We start from the raw sequence: 21,590 nt of genomic DNA on the forward strand, positions 1-21,590 counted from the left end.
ATTCCGTTAATATGATCTCATTTTTCGTTTTAATCACGGCTCATTATATGAATTCGATATGGCGTATATAGGGGGGCGTATATTAGTATTATATTGGCATTATAATGACGTAACTAATAAACAGACAGATAAACCAAAATTGGTGAAGATCAAAGATTGCACACTCACACATACACACCATTTCATAGAACATGTATAGTGTGATTGGCATTTAGCGAGCAATTTACTTCGCGATAATATTTATATTACATTCGCACGTATGAAATAATATTTCACGTCTTACGATTTTTCTTGTAATTTTTCAGGTTTTGTGGTATAGAGACACGTTACAGTTGGACATGACCGAATGGCGGATTACCGACGTCAGAGGCAACCGATACACTTTACGCTTGAGAAAAGTGCAAAAGACCGATTTTGGCAATTATTCTTGTGTGGCCGATAATGGACTTGGCAAAAGCAAACGATCCATCGAAGTGACTGGTAAATATAACTCATAATGAAATCGTATTAAATCGTAAACGTCCAAGTATAGTTTATTGCACGTACATTGTTAATACATAAACGATTCACTTTTAATGAATATCCAAAAACTCTTTTATATTTTACTTAGTTCTATCTCAATTGAAATGTTTTATTTATTATTTTTCAGATATTTGAATTAATGAATATTTATTTTTAATGAAATTACGATTCTGTTTAGATAATCTCGGTGACTTAAATATAGAATAAGATTTAATTTATATTCATTTATTGTAGTATTTTTAAATTTATTGCATATCAAATGTATCATAAGCTCGTTCTCATTATAAATAGTATAAATATTAAATAAATGTCTATGGTTAGTAGGTAATTAACAAATATTGCGTATACATTTATATAATATTAACTAATTTTTACTGTAATTAAAAAACAAAATAAATCTTGTAATGATAGTTGTGTATACTTCCTATATATAACACAATAACGTTTCCAGTAATCTAATAGGAATAAGAATAGTGTGAATAAATGCAAATGGGGCAAAGTAATATGATGTACGAAAGCAGCCTTGCCTCGGTCCCCGATTAAAGAAAAAAATAAGACAATAAGACTATGACTAACTATAGGTTAGGTTAGGTATACTACCTATAGGTACCTACGTAGTATACTCAACATGAAAACCAACCAATCTATTTGTGATTAGTAGGTACATCGTCACATCGGTACAAAAAATGTATGTTCCTAGGTAGGTATTATTGGCTATATCTTTTAACCGTCACATATCGTAATGTTATTTGTATAGTATTTATAGAATAAGTGGTATTATAAAAAATGTAATTCACCTACATACGATGCATGTTATATTATTTTTTAATATGTAATGAAATTAATTTTTTTGAAATAATTCATGGGATATTTAATTTTAATAATGAATAAAATAAATTATTTTTATTCAAGTCTAAAACTATATATTGAGACACATTCCCACTCAAGAATAAGTCAAGTGGAATCCCACCATTCTGTGGAATTGAATGATCTACTTAAAATAGCAGCACATCGTACATATTTATATAATGTACATAAATATTAATATATATTAACATAATTTATAAGTATGTATTTTGTTTTACCCGTAACCCTAATTATGAGAGATAATCTATGAACTTTAACTTAGATACATAAAATCATCGTGCGCAGCAAACACAGTGTACTTACAATAATAATTTACACATTGGTGTATGCGAATAATTAAATATGTACAGAAACATAACCAATATAATGTCCGCGAAATATCATTAGGAAAATAGCTTTTGACAACGAACCATGCGTTGTATAAATTGTAATTAGTGTCAGGTTAAAAATAAGTGGATTATTTTGTCGACGTTTCTAGCTATGACAAATTGTCTTTTTCCATACGTGCTGCACTATGCCGGCTTAAAATGCATCTAGAATGATAATGCGACGGATCAAATGTAAAAAAATGGTTTGACGTAATGTCGCGCAGACTATTTTATTAGTTCCATAGCACGTGGCAAATATTAATCCCTTGTTAATCTGCACGTTTCGTTATGAACTACATATTATATTCGTAATTAAAGCAAAAATAATTTAATGTTAAATCGATGCAATGAATAAATCTTCAACATTTTTACCGAATTTCAATGATCCCGGGCCCCAAATGTATGGATAGGTAATATTATCTTAGAGATTTGGCAACAACATCGCTTATTAATAAAATGTAAAGAATTGAAAAATTCTAAAGAGAGAAATAAATTATAGAACTGCAGTTCTATAATCATGATTAATTTAAATGAATTCATTTTTAATTAGATAGGTACTTAATTTAACAATCAAACCGTTGGGTTCTTAGCTATTTAAAAAAATAATAAGTAGTAATTATTTATTAGGGAATAATTAATAAATAATAACATTGTAATGTACTCTATAATATTTATGAGTTTTAGATTTTTAAATTACAACATTTTGGTAAACTTTCCCAATAAGAGTTGACTAGAATAAAATATATACCTATGATAATATGGTTTTATAGAAATTTAGATCAAACACATGAGATACTAATAAGTAAAAACTACAAACTGTAGTGTACTTCCGATTTACATTTGGTTAATAATTTGTCAAACGAATATAACTACCTATACCTACACTGTTCGAATTATGGAAACATGAATTACATAAAAATTAATTACAAGGAAACGCGAAATAGATTATGATAATAAATTTACAATAAATTAATAACAAGCAAGTGAGAGCAGAGTATTACTACAAATTAATACGCTATAAACATTGGAGTATCAATACTTATATCTTTAACGCAAAGTTTTAAAAATAATATTAATACCAAAATCAAATCTAGTACCAGTAGTACCTACCCTAAGTATCTATGTAATTTATAAAACTCATACGTCTAGGTACTATTATTGAATGTGATGATATCACATACATCTGTTGATTTGATGTATATTTAAAAATATTTTCACAAATCAACCATTTATTATAATGTTAGATTTTAGTATGAACCTAACCGATTACCTATATATTTTAGTTTTTCATCAGTAAGTACTTCAGCCGTTAAATATACGTTGTTGTGAAATCGCCATGAATATAATTTATTTATTCATATTATTAAAGTGTATGCAAATCAAAATTATCAGTGTTGGTTCTAAATAAAAATATTATTGTTGTCGTTTTTAAATTGCATAAATATATATTATAATATTGTGAATGAATATTAATACTGAATTATATAAATTAGGTACTATGTAATATTAATAAAATATGTTTATTTTTTTTATTCTCTTATTTTGATATTTTAAGTGTTATTCATAAAAAACATACTCAAATCTTGAATTGATGATAAAAAGCAAAAATAATCCAACTAAAACCAAATACGTAATCAAATTATTTGTACAAAATGTTTTACTCTGAAAAGAATTATGCAAATTTAAAATTTGGTTAGTTAATCAACAGATGATTACATTTACATAATATTATTCGAATAACTAAAGTATACAAATTAAACTTAAAAATAAAAATACATATGTTTATCTACATTATTATTCAGTTGTATTTTGTAACTTCTAAACAATATAGTATTCGAAAATATTGTAATTATAGCCAAATATGTTTGATAAGAAAACCATTAAATAATTTTTATGCATACAATTCTTTAGCAGTTATACAATAAAAAACTTTGTCTTAAACAAATAGCAAACTCTACTGTACGACTTTGATAATTTATACAACTCAACAAATTAAAAAAAGTTAAACGACGGTCCTTAGGAAATTTTCATATTATAATAAATTATTTCACAAAATAATATTACGTAGGTACAATGTTGATTAATAATTATTATGAAAGGTATATATTTGATAACAGTATAGTATTGTTTTCATTTTACGAGAAATGCGTCTTGTCACTCTATTAAAATTATTCGAATTTCCTTTGATGCACCAAGCTTAAAATAAAACGGTCCATCGCACAAATTAACAATCATCGATCGATAACTTTCATTAGTATGGGAATCGTAAACGGTTCAAACGAAATTCAAATAGTCTGTTCGATTTGTCTGTGATTGAACGTCATTAACCTGGGGTAATACTAACCGATCCAACCTACATGCAATTAATTTTTAGTATTTTAATTACAAACGTATTGAATTACAATATTATTCTTCAATTCTAAAACTGAAATACTTCTTAGACACGTGATTACGCGAACAGCTTGTAACAAACCAAAATTTTGTGACTAGCAATAACGTCATTAAAGCGGTTTGTCTAATATAACTCCGTATGTCCTACTTTCTTATTAAACTTTCAAAATATACACTTATGACTAATACAGTAATACATTACCTAGATAAACTTTGGTTAATATTTTGTATTGTACGACTGTTTTATATTTTCAACGTTAAATAAAAGTCCGTATAATAAAATTATACCTTTCAGTGATTTTTCATGTCAATATTTTTCTTTTTTCTAAACACTTAAAGATGATAACTAAATACTTCATTTACTATTAACTAAGTATAAATATCAGAGCTTAATAGTTGAAGACAATTTTAAAATCGGCATTTTATTAATATACTAATACCGTATATTTAAAAAAACATTTTAATGTTTGATAAATTAATACAAATCAAAATTTAAATATGTACTTAAAATACAACACTTAATGTTACTTATCTATAGAAGGAATTATTTGAAAAGTAAAAATGAATTTTATGTGAAAAAATATTGTAGAACTATTTTTTCAATCACATATACTCGAAAATTGTCATACATATTATTGGTTTTTTACTTTTTAATAACTAACAACTATTAATTAATAAATATTCTCGATAAAGTATTTACAGACCTTATATACATATTAAGAAAATTATGATATCAGAATTATTTTTACCTTCAGTCATGACGTAGACTGTGAATGATTGAGTAATAACAAATAACTAAATCTAAAAAAAAAAATTGAATCAAACTCCACTTATATGAAATGTGTGTAGACAAATAACTTGTAGTGTACGATTTCCACTGCTTTGTACAAAGCCATTATTTTTAAATATACTATATGTGAAAAGTTTAAATTTGCAATTTGACGTTTATAGTAATTTTAAATATTTTAAATTTTTAAATCGTAACAAATGTTGTTATTTTACACGTACAAAATGAGAATAATCCAAGTAAATTTACATAGCATCTTACTATTTTATATTTAGGTACCAAAATGTTACTTTTATACTCAATTTATACAAATGAAAAATACACTAAATAATATCCGTTAGTACAAAGTACAAATACTATTTTATCCTAATATTAACTTATAGTCGCATATCTGTTCAAATTATTTGTATTAATTATTAAAAAATACCAGGTCATATTAAAATTATTCGAAACAGCGTTTGGCTTCACACCATACATTTAAAAAGTTACGTTTCCAGCTGTAATGTCACGTTAATTGGTGCCGTATATGTACCTAAGACCTAACAGAAACTTCGGGAACATCTCAGTTATTTGTTTTCGTTTCACTCGACAGGCCCTACACACAATGTAACACGACAACACTCGAAATTGAATTTCAACTGTTTCCTACCACACCTCACGTTCGTCAGCCGCCTAACCTGTCTGCAACGTTCTTGTCATGTATTATATTGTACGAAAGTCCCTCAACGCCAGTTTAATTACCTAGACAATTTAAAGTTACATTTTTTTAGTTAAAGTCGCCAATGCCAATAGTTTTACACCAAGCAGTTTTTTTTCTTGTTAAATTAATTAAATTCTCGTTATTGTCAAAGAAACTTCACTCAGCCCAATTGCATAGTTATTTAACGACAGAAAATTAACTTCAACAAATGTTTACGCAATTGTCGTGACGTGCCGGTATAATGTAATATAATATATAAAGCAATCATTTAAGCAATAAAACTACAATATTTAAAAATATATTAACTCTGAAAATTCTAACAATTTGTGTTAAGCCTTATTTTTTTCACCATTATGCAGTGGCGTATTTTGAGGGGGGTGTCCACGGTGTCCCCCCCCCCAATCCAAAAAAAAAATTAAATCTTTAATTTTGATACATTTTAAAGGGAATTTGACAAACAAAAATATATGGTTCGTTATGAACTATTTTAATATTATATATAGGCCTAAACTAATTAGGAAAGAAAATAAATTTAGTTTTAAATAATGTACTTATTACCCTATTATATTTTTAATTATTTATAAAACTGTTATTCTTATAGCACCACTGGCATCGAATATAAAAAAAAAAATATACATAGTAATAATTATTAAATTATTGTGACCGATGATCATAACTATATAGGTACTAAATAATGTATATTAATATGTTTAAATAATATTACGTGACTATTATCCTATTACAGTATACATGCAATTTATATTTTTATCTTGCGGCTCCGTGCCTTCATGTGTCTGTGTTACTTGTTTTTCCAGCGGGAATTTGTGTATATTACAATGTTTTTTTTTTTAATAAAATAATACGTTGGATCTTAAATGTCCATATTGTATATTTACTTTAAAACATATTATTATTTATCAATTGAATTTGAATCATTTTTGATTTAATCGTCGTCGAAGAAACAAGGCAGATAAAATATACAGTGAAATAGGTAGTAATATTATCATATTATTGTCATTGGTAAGGAGTACCTATATTATTTATGCCTAATATTTATTTTTCACAAGTGCACATAATTCGTAAATTAAACATTATAATTAAGTATTTTTTAAACTAATAATATGCATATTATATAATATTCCTTATCTAAATTATAAAGAATCGTAATATTTTTGAGTCATTTTTTCTCATTGCTTTGTTATTAAAGTATTAAGACTAGGATCACCTATTCACATGAGCGTTAGACTTAGAATCATCCATTATGAATTTTTAATTGTAAAACTATTATGACCTAGAAAATACAATGTTTGTATTATTTAATTATTTCAGATATACAGTAGGTATTTTATATATGTATGACTTAAATTACATAAAAATTGTTACTTTTAATTAAATAAATAAAAAACGTTTCATTACAATATTTGATGAGTATATTATGAACTTAGTGGTAGTAGATGTAAAACAGAGAAATATTGCAACCAATTAACAAATAAGTATATACCTATATTATCTGGACACCCCCCAAAAAAACATAGAAAATACGCCACTGCCCTTATGAATTTGTTGGAGAAACCACTATTAACTTTTTATTATTAAATATCAACGTATAAATTTTTTTAATTTAAAAATCTGTACCATAGTCTGAATATTTTATGAACTTTTAACATACAAATATAGCATATCGAAGAAATAATACATTTTTACTATAATTATTTAAGGAGTTATTTATTGTTTGAGGAGTGAAGTGGCAAGTACACTTCTGGTGTATTATTATTATTACTCATTTAAACTTTAAACGCTAATGAATAAAAATATATTTGTTCAATTCTCAAAATATTTGTACATAAACATTTTTATAAAAATATTTTAGTATGGGTATAAAATTAAAAATATGGAATAATCATTTCTATAAAGTTAATATTTTCCAAATAAATACGTGATTAATTTTAAAGACTCTGTTCACGCTCTCCCATCGTAAAGTTATTAAATTCATCTATTATCAATATTCAAAATACTTTCTATTAGATATAAATGTTATAGCTCTATATATTATAAGTAGTTATCAATATTTGAAATTACATACTTTAAAGTACTATGTTTGAATGAGTAACATTTATAAACAATAATGCATAACTTTATATAGTTTTGCAATAAAATGTCTGCTTAAATTCCCGTAGCATTTTATACCTACTTAAAATTCGTTTGCGTACATGATTAAATAATTGTGTTTTATTTTTATACTTACAATCATTAAAAAGGTTCTCTAGAAAATTGTTTGGAATTTTACAATGTACCAAACAATAACAGAAATATTAAAAACCTACCATAAAATAATTTAAACTTTATTACTTTGAAATGACTCGTATTTTCAACATACATTATTATTTATAATATACCGTCAATCATCTCAAAACCAATTTGTACAGCATTTTGTCCCGTGGTGTTTGGTTGTAATTTATAGTGATGAATAATGGAAATTTTTAAATTATGATACCCACTATAGTCACAACTTGAAAGGTATCCAAACACCATAATACAGTTTTTCGCACTTTTTTACGCATTCATAAATTTTGTTTTATATTCTACAAACACCATCGTGAAATATACTTATGTTAGACTATTGATTATTTCCACTACGTTAAATTACGTGAATTGCTAAATTTAGATTTCAACATTCAATTTTGATCATTTTTAATCAATAGATATTAAATGTATACTATAAATAATACTAAATTTATGCAATCTACTATTTAAAAAAATAATTTGTTTAATATAGCCAATAAATAGAACCACAGCAAGAGGCTGTCGTGGTGGCAACCCCTCAACACAACAACAATTTTATATTACTTATTAGTGGCCATTTGACCATTATAATTGCATTCAGCACATACCAAAACACTTGACAGAGACAATGGTCGCATAAATATATTATAAAAGTATTATAATTTTGTATTTTAAAAAATCTGGGAACTTGAAATGAGCTTCTATGCCTGTATTGTAGATTTTGTGCGTACCTATTTATTGGGTAAGTCACTAAGTCAATATACGTGTTAAATTTAAATTCAATGATAAATCATTATATACCAGAGGTGGCCACTAATCTTAATTTTGGGAGCCGCAAATTACTGAAGCTAATTTGAAAGTCACAGTACACTGTTAAGAGATGTTTATAAAATTAAAGCACGTTTCTCTTTTTATTACAAACTAACTGATCCCGTGCACTTAGTTGCCCATAAAAATGACAACTTTTAAAAAAAATTGTGGTTGGTCAACTCCTTTTGGGTGTAATTCACTGCAGTAAGATTCGATAAATGATTGGATAACAAATAATATAAAAAAAAAATACTAATTTATACTAATTATTTCGCTTATAACCAATAGCAACCATTTGTAAGCAAAAATGTCGATCGTAAATCTCAAAACCCCTGTTTGAGCACCTTCCCGGCTTGGATCTAGTGGATCCAATTGTGAATCAAAATCATCAACCACACACAAAAATTTCATAAAAATTGGTCCATTTCTTACTTTTAAATTACAACAAAATAACTATAATCCTTAGAGTGTAAATACGGTCTCACGGTAAATACGTTAATTCTCCTTTAAATATCCAAAATTTGAACTTTCAATGCTTTTAAAAAAATATGTATTCCTATATTTTCAGATATTTTTAAATTTCTTTAACAAAAACTTATAAGGAACTTTGGATTAAATTTGCAAGCGTTTTGGCCAAAACGAATTAAAAAGCCCTAAAAAGTGATAAATAAATATTAATTTATTGTGTTTAAGTGATTTTTAATTTGTATTAAAGTATGAGTATTTTAATATAACATATAAATATGTTTAATGAACATAACATATTAATTATAGTGGTTCAAATAAGTGTAGAAAAATAAATTTGAAGTGTTAAAATAATACTATCAGGTCATCCTAAACAAGATTTCTAGCTACACATATTAATATAATATTCTAAAGAAAATGAAAAACAAAATCAAAATTAAGCTAACATTTCTTATACCGAAATTTGAAGGCATAAATAGCCTACACAGAAATTTCCACAATTTTAGTAAAATATAAAACGTAAGGTCTGGTCCTAACCTAAATTTTTAGGAGTCTTAAGTAAATTTTTACAGGGACTAACAACTGAGTCCCTCCTCGATTTCCACTTAAGCAGAATAGACATATATAATATGACGCTAAGACTATAACGACGTAGTAATATAATGATTCATTTTTTTTTTTCAAAATAATGTTTAAAAGTATTTTGCTTCAACTAGAAGTTTCAATAATTTCGTAGAAAAAAATATTTTGTTTTAAGAATTTTAATCAATATTATTTCTGTCATCAAACCTCAATATTGAATTTAGTAGGTACATATAACGGTGATAAAAATTGAAAAAATAAATTATGTACAACTAAACAATGCATATATACCTACTTCAAATGTGTAACGAAAACAAGTGTAAATGTTGAACATTTTTCTGTCTACAGGAAGACCAGACGTCGCGGTCATCACCAGCTCGAAACAAAGCCGTTCGAAAAATTCGTACGAAATGTTATGGACAGTGAAAAGTTACAGCCCGATTATAGAATACAAAGTGCTATACCGTCAGGACAAGACAAACAAGAGCAACCAAGAAATCCAGTATAAACGTCCCATGAGAAGAGTAAGTATAACAATATAATAATATCGTCTTAATCGGTTACGTCAATGACTACGGGTCTTACAAATAGTTGTAATAATACCCACTCCAGGTATAGTGATGTACAGGCCAAATTAGTTACGAGCAATTTTACAGGTAAAATAAAAAACAGACAAACAAACAATGCACATAATCACAACTTTTCTTCTCGGCCTAAAGTTCACGATAAATAACTAATAAGTATCAGTAAAAAACTATTCAAAATTCCGTTTAAAAAAAATGAGATTACCTAATCCTATAATTGTATTCTCGAACGTGCAGTGCATTTCATAATGTTATGATAGCATTACAATTGAGTTATTCATTTATTAATAATGAATAAATGAAAAAATAATTACTGACCATTGAGTGGATAAATTAAATTTGACGATAGATTATAATGAAGGATGTAAGCTTATAATTTTATATAATTTTTACATTGATTTATTTTTCACTCAATTCAAAATAAGTGATATACATATTTTATTTGAGACATGAGCGCCAGTTTTTAGAATATAGCGTATAACTAAAATTCACGTAGATAAGATACAGATAATTATTGTATACATATTTATGTAAGCACAGATAAAGATAAATAAATGTTACTTAGGTTTATATAAGTTAAAGATAATCTCACTTGTATCTAGATAATAATGTAAGTTATAACAGATAAAAATCAATTTTTTTAAATCATTTAAATAATATATTTCAATAAAGTATCAGTATGAAAATGAATAATAAAAACCTGGAAAAAATATAAGTTAGACCTTTTAAGCTATTCCAATACAAATTTGAGATTAAATTAAACTTAGAGAGAGGCATACCTACTTTTGATCTTTAATTCAATTTAAATATTCATGTCCTAAAATCAAAAGATTACCTTTTTAAAACTTAAATACTTTAATTCTTAAAAATTCTTTAAATCATTAAAAATTGCAAAAAAAATTAATTTGAAAAATCTATCATAATAAGTACTATAATAAATTTCGTACCTATCTATTCAATGAGAAATTCAAGATTTTTAAGAATCGTTAATTTTATAATTATGAACAAATAACAAAACTAGAATTGGATGAAATCGTGTGATTTTACCGTTTTTGATTTATAATTCATTTTTTATGGTTTTCCTTCCGCTTTTAACCAAAAGTCCGAAATACGTATCAAAAGTTCTAACTAAATAAGATATATGTATACACGTATACATTTATTGATTTGATAAAGTCTCCTGGTAGAAAAATTTCGATAAAAAAAATGTATTTTACTCATGAGATAAATTAATATTTTACTGAGGACAATAAAATTCAATTTATCTAGATAAGAAAATGTTTTACCTACAATAATTGGCACAACAGTTATCTATCTAGATAAGTATCAACATAATATGAACATTCCAAATACAATATTTAATCTAGACGTTAGAGCGTATAAATGTTATAATACCATTTTTTAATATTTTCATTGAAAATTTGATGGATTTTATGAAATTTGATAACTACTACCTATATAACAATACCTACATATTTTAATATAAAAACTTTATTTTACATAAAGTTTTATAAAAAATTATTTTATTTTATTAATGTAATATTATATATTTGCTGTAATAAATATTTAATTGATACCTATTTTGCAAGCGATTTTCATAACTATCGTGAATTTATTTTACGTATAACTATGAATTTTTGTTGCCTATATGCAAATTTTTAGTGCAATAGTGTGTGTTTGTTTCATGGTTTAAACGAATTTTCATAATATAAAAATATCAACTCACAAATCACGGCAGAAATCAAGATCTGACGGCAATAAATTAATTGCAGTTTTTGTAAACCAGAAAGCTGTATTCGTCGAAATTCTTTCTACGGAAATGCAAAATGGCCAATTACTTTCAGGATGAATGAAGGGATCCTCCTATGGTTAATTATTATGCTTAAGCTAGTCAAACACAAAATAATTAAACAATTTATGAACAAATGTTAGGTTTATAAATGTCACCATCCGTGCTAGAGGGATTATATATATATATATAGAAATATCACAACACCATTAGCTAACAACAATGTGTTCAATCATCCTACCTTAAAGGAAAACACGATTATAATTATTATAATTATCCAAATTATCGACTACTACCGTCATAATTACGAACAATTTATAAAATAAACAATTTAGCATTTTAAGTGATAGACAAACCGAAAACCTAAAAATGTATTTGTGTTTGCACAAAATTAAAACATAATTCATACTAATATGTACATAAAAGGAATAATTGTTCAAGAGTTGTATTAAAGCTTATAACAAACTCATGAAAATTTTATTCGCGTTCGTTTGATATTCTCGACTTTCCAAAACTTTAACAGTATAAGGTACGTAAAAATTAAAATGCATTTAGAATCTTTAATAAATTAACAGTATTACAGTAAAAACATTTCCGAACTAATATTACTTTTTAATACTGAAATACTACTGCCGAGCTCTTAATGGTATATTTTGATCAAAAAAGTAAGTTTTCTGTAGTAAGCGCATGTACTTATGGTATAATGCATTAACAATATGCATAATATCATAATGTCTTATATATAAGAAGCTCGAGGTGAAATCTAAACGTATACTGAAAAATGATGGTTATAGTTTGTCGAGTGAGGCTCAATACGATCACATTGTTTCGTCAATCCAAATCGATATGATATTATATTATTTACATTATTATTATGATGTTGTAATGGAAACATGTTTCGACGAACAAACATAATCATGCAGTCCGTCCACCACCACCGCCACCAAACACTCTTAAAAATTATTGCAACGGCTGCCACAGTACACATTAATTTCGATTAATATAAGCACCGAAAAAACGTATATGCGTTCCGTCTGTCTATATCGGTCCCCGAAGACTTAACGCGCAAATGGCCCTAATAAAAAGCGGAAAATATGTTGCTCGCAGAGTGGTATTAATTGGGGAGTTCCGGCTGACAAATTTATGAACTTGTATTATCATGGAAGCCGTAAATGTAGACACAGCTATAAACCGATTTGAAAATTGCAAATCCCTGCGCCCAGGCTTTTACGTTTTATGACATTTGGGCAATTCGAAATTAACGCATAATATGAACGCTCGCCCCCGGAGTAGATTTTATTCCCACCGCCGCCGACTGCAGTAGTATATACCGCACTGTTCTTGGGGTCGGCGGAACACGCTGTTAATTGAACCGTTTTATTTAAGCAAAATATCGCATATATATATGGCGCAGCACATATGCATATGGCGGGGTATATCGTCCGCAATAATAATTACTATATCGCCGGCTCGCGTTTACGTATAACGCATAGACGCAAATGCGTATAATGTGTACGTGCAAAGAGTTCGGGAAGAGAATCTCTTTATATTTATTTATTATTTTTTTTCTTTTATATATAATATAATATATATACCTCGAAACGACAGTCTATATAATATGTGTATGTGGTATACACACCCCAGCTATTATTGTCATATATACATACTCGTTTGTAGACTATAAAAAGACGAATGGCCGAGTGTGGCGACGGAGGTGCGGACCTATTGAAATGTAATGTTTGCAGGCGCCACCGAAGTCTCATAAAAATCCACTGAAACGATAAAGACACTCGCACTGCACCGGCTATACCCCCTCAGTGTAGTTCGTCGATGTATGGATTATTTTTACATCTTTGCCACTAAAATATCAGTCGATCCCCGCGACACGTTAAACCTATATATATACCCTTCTCGCGGTAACCCGGTGTTTATCTTTTGCACGTTGTCCGACCTTATTGAGTCAAAAGCTCAAAACATTTTTCCACTGTTCATCACGTCCAAGCCTATTCGTACTTGGCTAAGCGTTCAAATACATCACCATTTTAACCGTAAGAGTATTAAATTGGTTTAATTACACGATTGAAAATGCATGTGTCTTATAATATTTGTATAATGTTACCTAACTGTTACTATTATTTTTGTTCATCAAATTATTGAAAATGACTATTAAAATGTTGTAATAATTATAAATATTTTTTCAATCGTTTCAGAACACTATCAAATTAAATTTCCAAATGACATTCAACTTTTTATTTTAATCATCAAATTAAATTTCGATTTTAGTAAAATATACAATATATTATTTTATGTTTGGATGCAGTTTTTTGAATAAATCTCGTTTATAAAGAATGCGGCTTTTGGAATTTTTAATTATGTATGTAATTACAAGGTCGAACTTTAAAACACACTAATAATAAGTTCTATTTAAATACGAAATTTTACAATATCATTCTTAATCCATATTATACAAATATAATGAAATTTACTAATAAAGGGATCAGTTTTATAATTTTACAAGCTTATACGTTAGGTATAAATTGTGTAAACCAAGTAACTCGCATACAAAAGTCGTAATTTAATAACGGAATCAATGCGCTTTCGATATAATCATTGAATCGTTTTAAACATATACCTGGAAGATTACATCAATGCAATTTGCTTGATAGGGAAATCGGGAATTTATCGTGAGGATTAAATTTCTTGCAGTGACCTAACTTGGCCTGTACTTTTAACCAAGATTTTGAATGTTATATGTGCGAAGCGGCAACAAAGGCCGAAGCTTTAGTTATGGAGCGTGAAATTGCTGACTGTTAGTGTATATTATATAGATTATAGGTACCATAAAATATTAGGTATTATAATAGTTGGTTTTTATTTTTATCGATATCTCTATATAATTATTATAAACCATATAGACTATTGATATTCTATTAAGTGAAACTTCCGTTAACGGTCACCTCTAAAAAGCGGTCGCATCAAAATAATATAACATTAACTTAGAAGTAGAAAACTACTTCCCATTGTCCTGTCAAGTATCATGGGTACATATAATATATACACCTATACACATATTCGAAGGTTAAAATCATGTACTAGAAAATAATAGCCATCGTATTCTTAAAATCGTATAATATTCTTATAATCATACGTTGTTGTTAAGAACATCGTATAATATATACTACTTTAAAAATCTCCACAGAGTATTTTTTTTCTTCCGGTGCATTATGCAACAAATCTAATGGTTTTTATACAAGTATTGGTTACAAACATAAACTACAATATTAATTTTAACACTGTGCCGTTTATAATAATATAACCATCGAGACCGTATTTTTCAACTTTTTGTAATAACGAGAAAGAATAATTCAATTTGTCTGTGTACGCGTATTATACAGACTACGCCGAGTAGCATCATAAAAATAATTAGCGTTTATCTAGTAACATAATCGCAGCGAGATCTTTTTTTTGATTTTCAAAAACACTAAGACTCAAATAATTTACAATTTGTATACACGGCTATATTGTTTTTGTTTCATGGCATAAATAATAATACAAAACATAATGCACTGTTACGGATTATCTCGTGTAATAAGAGTATAAAATACAATTTGAAACATAAAAAAATATGAATTGTCGGGCTATGATTTACTAAGATTTCTTCAGTACTTCATCGTTTTTATCTGAATACAAGTTTATGTGTAGGTACATCCATTGTTTCTTGTTCAAAACAAATGTAACTCAACCCGACATCGAATCTTAATACTATATGCTTATTATATTTATCATAAGGACGAAGTAAACCATACACCACAAAAATACTTTATGTACCATTTAAGATAATGGGTACCTAGGTATACTGAACAGGGGCTTAATTAGGGGAGATTAGGGGGATAGATCTCACCAAAAAAACTTTTTTTACTGCTAACATTTTGATCAAAGTATTGATAATGACCATTCATGTTTGCTAAAAAGTATATCCCATTATCCCCCCCCCCCCAAACCAAATTCCTAATTACGCCACTGATACTGAATACTGTGTAAGAGAAAGTACGATTTACATAGGTATATTTTATTATACCGCGGTGAAATATATACCTAATAAGTAATATTACGTACGTTTTCCCAGCTTTACGTCCTAATATTGTAAAATACCTAAGTCCAATTGTGATTTTCATATTTTAGTGGAACGATGATTGGACAGAACTGTTGCTTAACCCTGCATCCACCGACCAATTGGAAAAGAGCCGGACTGAAACCATCCGAGACTTGGACCCCGGCACCAAATACGAGGCAACCGTTCAATCCAGAAACCGCTATGGTTGGAGCGAAGTTTCCCAATCTTTCTTCTTCACCACCAGCACAAAGAACGGTAAATTTTTGTTTTTTTTGTCAACCATGTTGATTAGAAACTCTTATAGAGACTGTGCGTTTTCCGACATTTATGTTGGTTCCGAAATCCTCAAAAGTCAAAACATACATTTAATATTTATATATTAATCACCTCTAGTTAATTAATTATTTCTTTTACACCTAAAACCCGTGACTTCGATGTCCGACACTCATCATTGACAACATACAATCACTTTTGATCTAGAAATAAATGAAAAGATACAATTCCATATTTCCATTTGATTACTGAACACTGAAATGTTGTCATTATATTACATTTATCATAATTTGTGTACTATAAATTATAATTAATACAAAACACATCCCCGGTAATATGATTCGTAGGAACATTTGTGTTGATCCTAAACTTAATTTACCCTCGAGCATTTTAAATAACAATATTAAATGCATTAGGTACTTACATATTATATATTATTATTTCATAGGTACTTGTATCAATTCCAAGTATTATGCATTAATTATCCTTAAACTAATATAAACGTGATTAATAAAGCAATAGAAGCAAATTAAGATTATGAGCATAAAAAGTGTCTATAACACTGTACTAAGCGCTTAGTACAGTGTTATAGACTAATAGTTACTAAAAAAAAATTTCTTGAAACCTTATATCGTTTTGGTATACAATAAAGTCCACTAATTTTTAATTGTATAAGTTTCCTTAGCTTGCCTTAGACTTCCCTCTTTCATCCTAGCTTATTCTCGTTTTCGTTAATTTTTTTACATTTCATAATTAGTTAGTTTTTAATAACGTAATGTATAATCAAGCAAGTAAAATATGATAAAAGAGGTAAAATATTTTTCTATTTTCATTTAAAACTCATCTATGTTTCTTATAAATTATTATATTTCGTAAGTATATATATTTTTTTATTATTATTAATGCTTAGTCGTTTTTATACTCGTATTTTAATACTCGGTAATGAATGTTGCTCCTTAATGAATACTGTTTGACTAGGTATTAAATGTATTGTATTGTATAATTTATCTGTCAAGAATATTTCTATTAACATGGAATGATGATGATACTACTGTCTTTAATTATTATACTGTTAATTAAAATGTATATTTGTATTCTATTTGCAGAAGCACACCCAGGCAATTCAGTTCTTTCCGGTCAGTATTTCTGTGTTTATTTTATTTCTTGATGAAATTAATTTTAAATATAATTGTTATACCCAACTGTTTTGTTTAAAATCAGACCCAGAATTGAGAGACATGAGCATCACCGCTATTAACAACAAGGCGGCTCCTAAAACCATCCAGACACCATTGCTTTGCATCATGGCCATGGTCACCTACTATTTTGCTTAAATTCCAGAAAAGGTAATTAATTTTTATTACATTACATTGTACTAGGACTACCAAACTAATGTTTATTAAATATTAGCCATTATTTTATGAGTGTAACGTTTTTTCGTAATTTTTAATTAATTTCACACACAGATTTAGTTGACCCTTCAGTAATTTATTAATATACCTATACTTGTACATACTGGTAAAAATATAAAACTATAGAAGACACAAATACTGGGTAAGCACGTAATTAATTTATCTACCAGTGTAACTATTCCGATTGAACAGCTTTAAATATTAATTGTATATTATATTATTATAATATGTTCTTATTGTCTACTATAAAATTTTAAAACAAATAAAAACCGCAAGCTACAGAATACATTTAATTTAAAAATAAATTTAAAAATATTTCACTGTAAACATTTAGATAACATAATTTATTCTTCTAAAACAATCAAAGAAAACACACAATGGAGTAAATTTATATTATAATAAAACTCATAGAAAATAAATTATAACTTGTGGTAGATATGTATATTATACATCGTATATTATTCGTGTGTCTCTTTAGAAACGAATCAAGATGATTGTAATCTATGAAAATATATTTAGTTATGACTATTATGAATCATCTACGGAATTCATATTTAAATACAAATAATATATTATAGATAATAAATTAAAATTTGAATATCATAAAAAAAATTGTTAGTGAATATTTGAATCAATTATTGTAGTTTAAAACAGGGACTGAAATCCTATACCTATAAATTATTTGGAACCGATACCTTTATTTATTTTTTTTTATCAAAGAACCGAGCCGGAACAGTTATTTTATTTTTGGTAAACCAGTACCAGAACTGAAACCGATAAACGATATCTACTAGCGTACCAATACTCTACGTATCGACTATCGAAAAACTTACTCTTAAAGCGTCAAACCTATATAAAAACAACAAAGTACAAGATAATAATTTGATGGTTAAGCACACACATTTGTTCAGTACATATACATATTACATATATATACATTTTTCACTAACCACATTTAAAATATTTTTTTTATGTACAATATTAATTATTAAAACAATCTAATTTAAAAATAATTCAACTTCTTGTGAACAATAAACAATAAAACAAAATCCTTAAATATTTAAAAATGCATTTTACACGTGCATGCTTTAATTATCGAAATTACCGTTGTATAAAAGCTAAAATAGTTATAGATAAGTCTGAACTCTGCATTGTATATAATTAATATTTTCTATTGTATGATTTCAGTACCACACGTCCCTACCTACGCCCTCCATATGATTTCACGGATACCTAAACACCTTCTTCACCGCAACCCATCATCGGAACATGGACCACACCGAAAATCTTTCTTCACTATACCATATACCGTCCACTTCAAGACACCGCGCACTACATTATAAAGACTTCGCGTAGTTATAGTAAAAATATTCGCAACTGTCATGGTGTAGGTACTACTGGCCGATTTATATTGTTCTCAATCCGTATGCACATAACTTATAAAAGTTTAAAATAATAATTATAATAATTTTACCGCCACCATTGTAATTCACACGTCGCGTCTATTACACTCCAATAATACGACAGAAGTAGTTCCAAGTACCATTTCAAATGTTCCCTCTCAGGTAATACATTTATGCTTACCCGCCCAAAATAACCAATCAAGTGTTGTTCATCTACTATGAGTCGGTACCTATGCAACTTGACTCTCTACAGATTGATTAATATCTTGGCAAGGTTCCTGCACCTTCAAAACTTAATTTAAATATATGATAGATTTATAAACGGAACAATACTTATACTTAAATTTATCACTTACCATTACAAAAGCCTTGTAATTATCCCCCCCCCCCCCCAGGTCCATGTACGATTTTGTTTTTACTTGTCCATAAAGGTACTATTTTTTACCTAAATCACTTTAGTTTCGTCACTAATGTTTTTCTTTTCATTATTTTTATTCTGACCGTGACCAAAACCCTGAGCCAATGAAACTCAAATCACGCTAAAGACTGTCTTCTTTAAATCCTTCACTCGGTGTTGTCCTAAAATGTATCTTTACAATAACGATCAATACAACAATATGATCATCGTACACAGATGAACATCGACACAGTTTTCTACGAACGCACTATCATGAGTTTAGTAGATGTACGATAAACCACAGAGACCAGCATAATACCGGGACGATAAAATGTCTATGAAAAAACAATTCAAAATAAAATAGCGACATCATATACATTAATATTTACAAGGATCACTAGGCGCCTATTTATAAACTGTACAAGAATCTCGTGTTTCAAAATGGTTATTACTACAGCCATTAAATAATGGACAATTTAAATTAATTATAACAATACAATGTATATTACACTACGCCATCAGTGACATATATTAAATATGCTTTTGAACGACGTTCCTAAATAATTTTGTATGAGCATCTAGCTTCATGAAACAATATGTTTTTAATCGACCAATGACAAGTATGATTCAAAATGTATAGACTCACGAATTAATTAAAGTTAAAAACCAATCATAGTGCATTATGCTACAAATATAAATATTAGATAGGTAGGTACATAAACTAATAATTTAACGTCTGTCAGAAAATAACTTGCAAAATATTAAACCAGTTTCTTTAAATTCTAAAAATTCTCATTTTTAAATGACTAGACAGTCTTTATTGTTGTAATATTGTATTTTTTATGTAGGTATATACATATACAAATATATTATATTTATATACAATAATGATAATTTAAATACAACCGTATACAGCGATATACATTCGTACAATAAGTACATACTTATTTTTCAATAATTTAATAAAATCAGTAAATTGGTTTTAATTTTTACACATCTCAGATATCAGTATATCACGTCTGAAATAGCGTGTTAAACATTCTGTACTTCGATTAAGTAATATTGTTTCTACATTAATACCTATTATAGAAAAACTTCAAGAATATTTTAGTTATATTTCTAGTGGCACTACTGTGTCTTTCAATGGTTTTACCTAACAAAAATTAATTTTTAACAAACTCATCTTATAACGATGTCATTGTTACACACCTGCTTGATTGTATTTCATAAATAAAATGATATCTCAAATTCCAAAATAATTGTAAATATTGTTTTCCGTCGCATTCACAAGGTAATATTGTACAATTAATAAAATTATGTTTAATATGAGTAACCAAGCGTTATGAAAAAATACAGTTTTTTTATTAGGCGCTTACGTGATGATATGCATAATATCAACAAAATGCGTAATATTGTAACAACCATTGAACCATTGACCACCATTATTTTTGCGATTTAAAAACTTTTAGATCTTAGTATTTTATCCAAAATACAGATCGCGAATTCGTATACATAAAGACAAGCAAAACATGTCTTGTATTTATTACTACATTTCAAAAACATTGAACGATTTAAAATTAACATAAGTAATTTAATTTAAGCCATTATACTTAATTTGATGTTTAATTAAAATGTTAAGGTACCTTTTCAATTGTGTGAACGCCAAATAAAGTATTAAACTCTTCTGAACCATAACTGATAATTAGAAAGCATGTAAATGGATATGCATTTAGAATTTAAAATTTTGTTTAAACTTAATATTTTAAGTCATTAGGAGGTAAAGTATTTTATTAGTAGATTTTTATTATTATACATTTAATTTTAATGTTAATATATTTTGATT

General features: G+C 27.5%; 1 protein-coding gene across 1 annotated transcript in view; it reads left to right on the plus strand.

Moving 5' to 3' along the window:
• The window catches only part of LOC100162697 (limbic system-associated membrane protein-like), a 590,312-nt gene extending 569,801 nt beyond the window's left edge, over positions 1-20,511 (plus strand). The window contains exons 7-12 of the mRNA XM_029490819.1: positions 306-480; positions 10,124-10,299; positions 16,331-16,517; positions 17,642-17,671; positions 17,757-17,881; positions 19,136-20,511. Of these exons, the coding sequence (XP_029346679.1) occupies positions 306-480; positions 10,124-10,299; positions 16,331-16,517; positions 17,642-17,671; positions 17,757-17,869 (681 nt within the window). The 3' untranslated portion in view covers positions 17,870-17,881; positions 19,136-20,511. The remainder of the gene's footprint in view (positions 1-305; positions 481-10,123; positions 10,300-16,330; positions 16,518-17,641; positions 17,672-17,756; positions 17,882-19,135) is intronic.
• Positions 20,512-21,590: the final 1,079 nt, after the last annotated feature.

The sequence above is a fragment of the Acyrthosiphon pisum genome, chromosome X (assembly GCF_005508785.2).
Source record: "Acyrthosiphon pisum isolate AL4f chromosome X, pea_aphid_22Mar2018_4r6ur, whole genome shotgun sequence".
Taxonomy (NCBI): Eukaryota; Metazoa; Arthropoda; class Insecta; order Hemiptera; family Aphididae; genus Acyrthosiphon; species Acyrthosiphon pisum.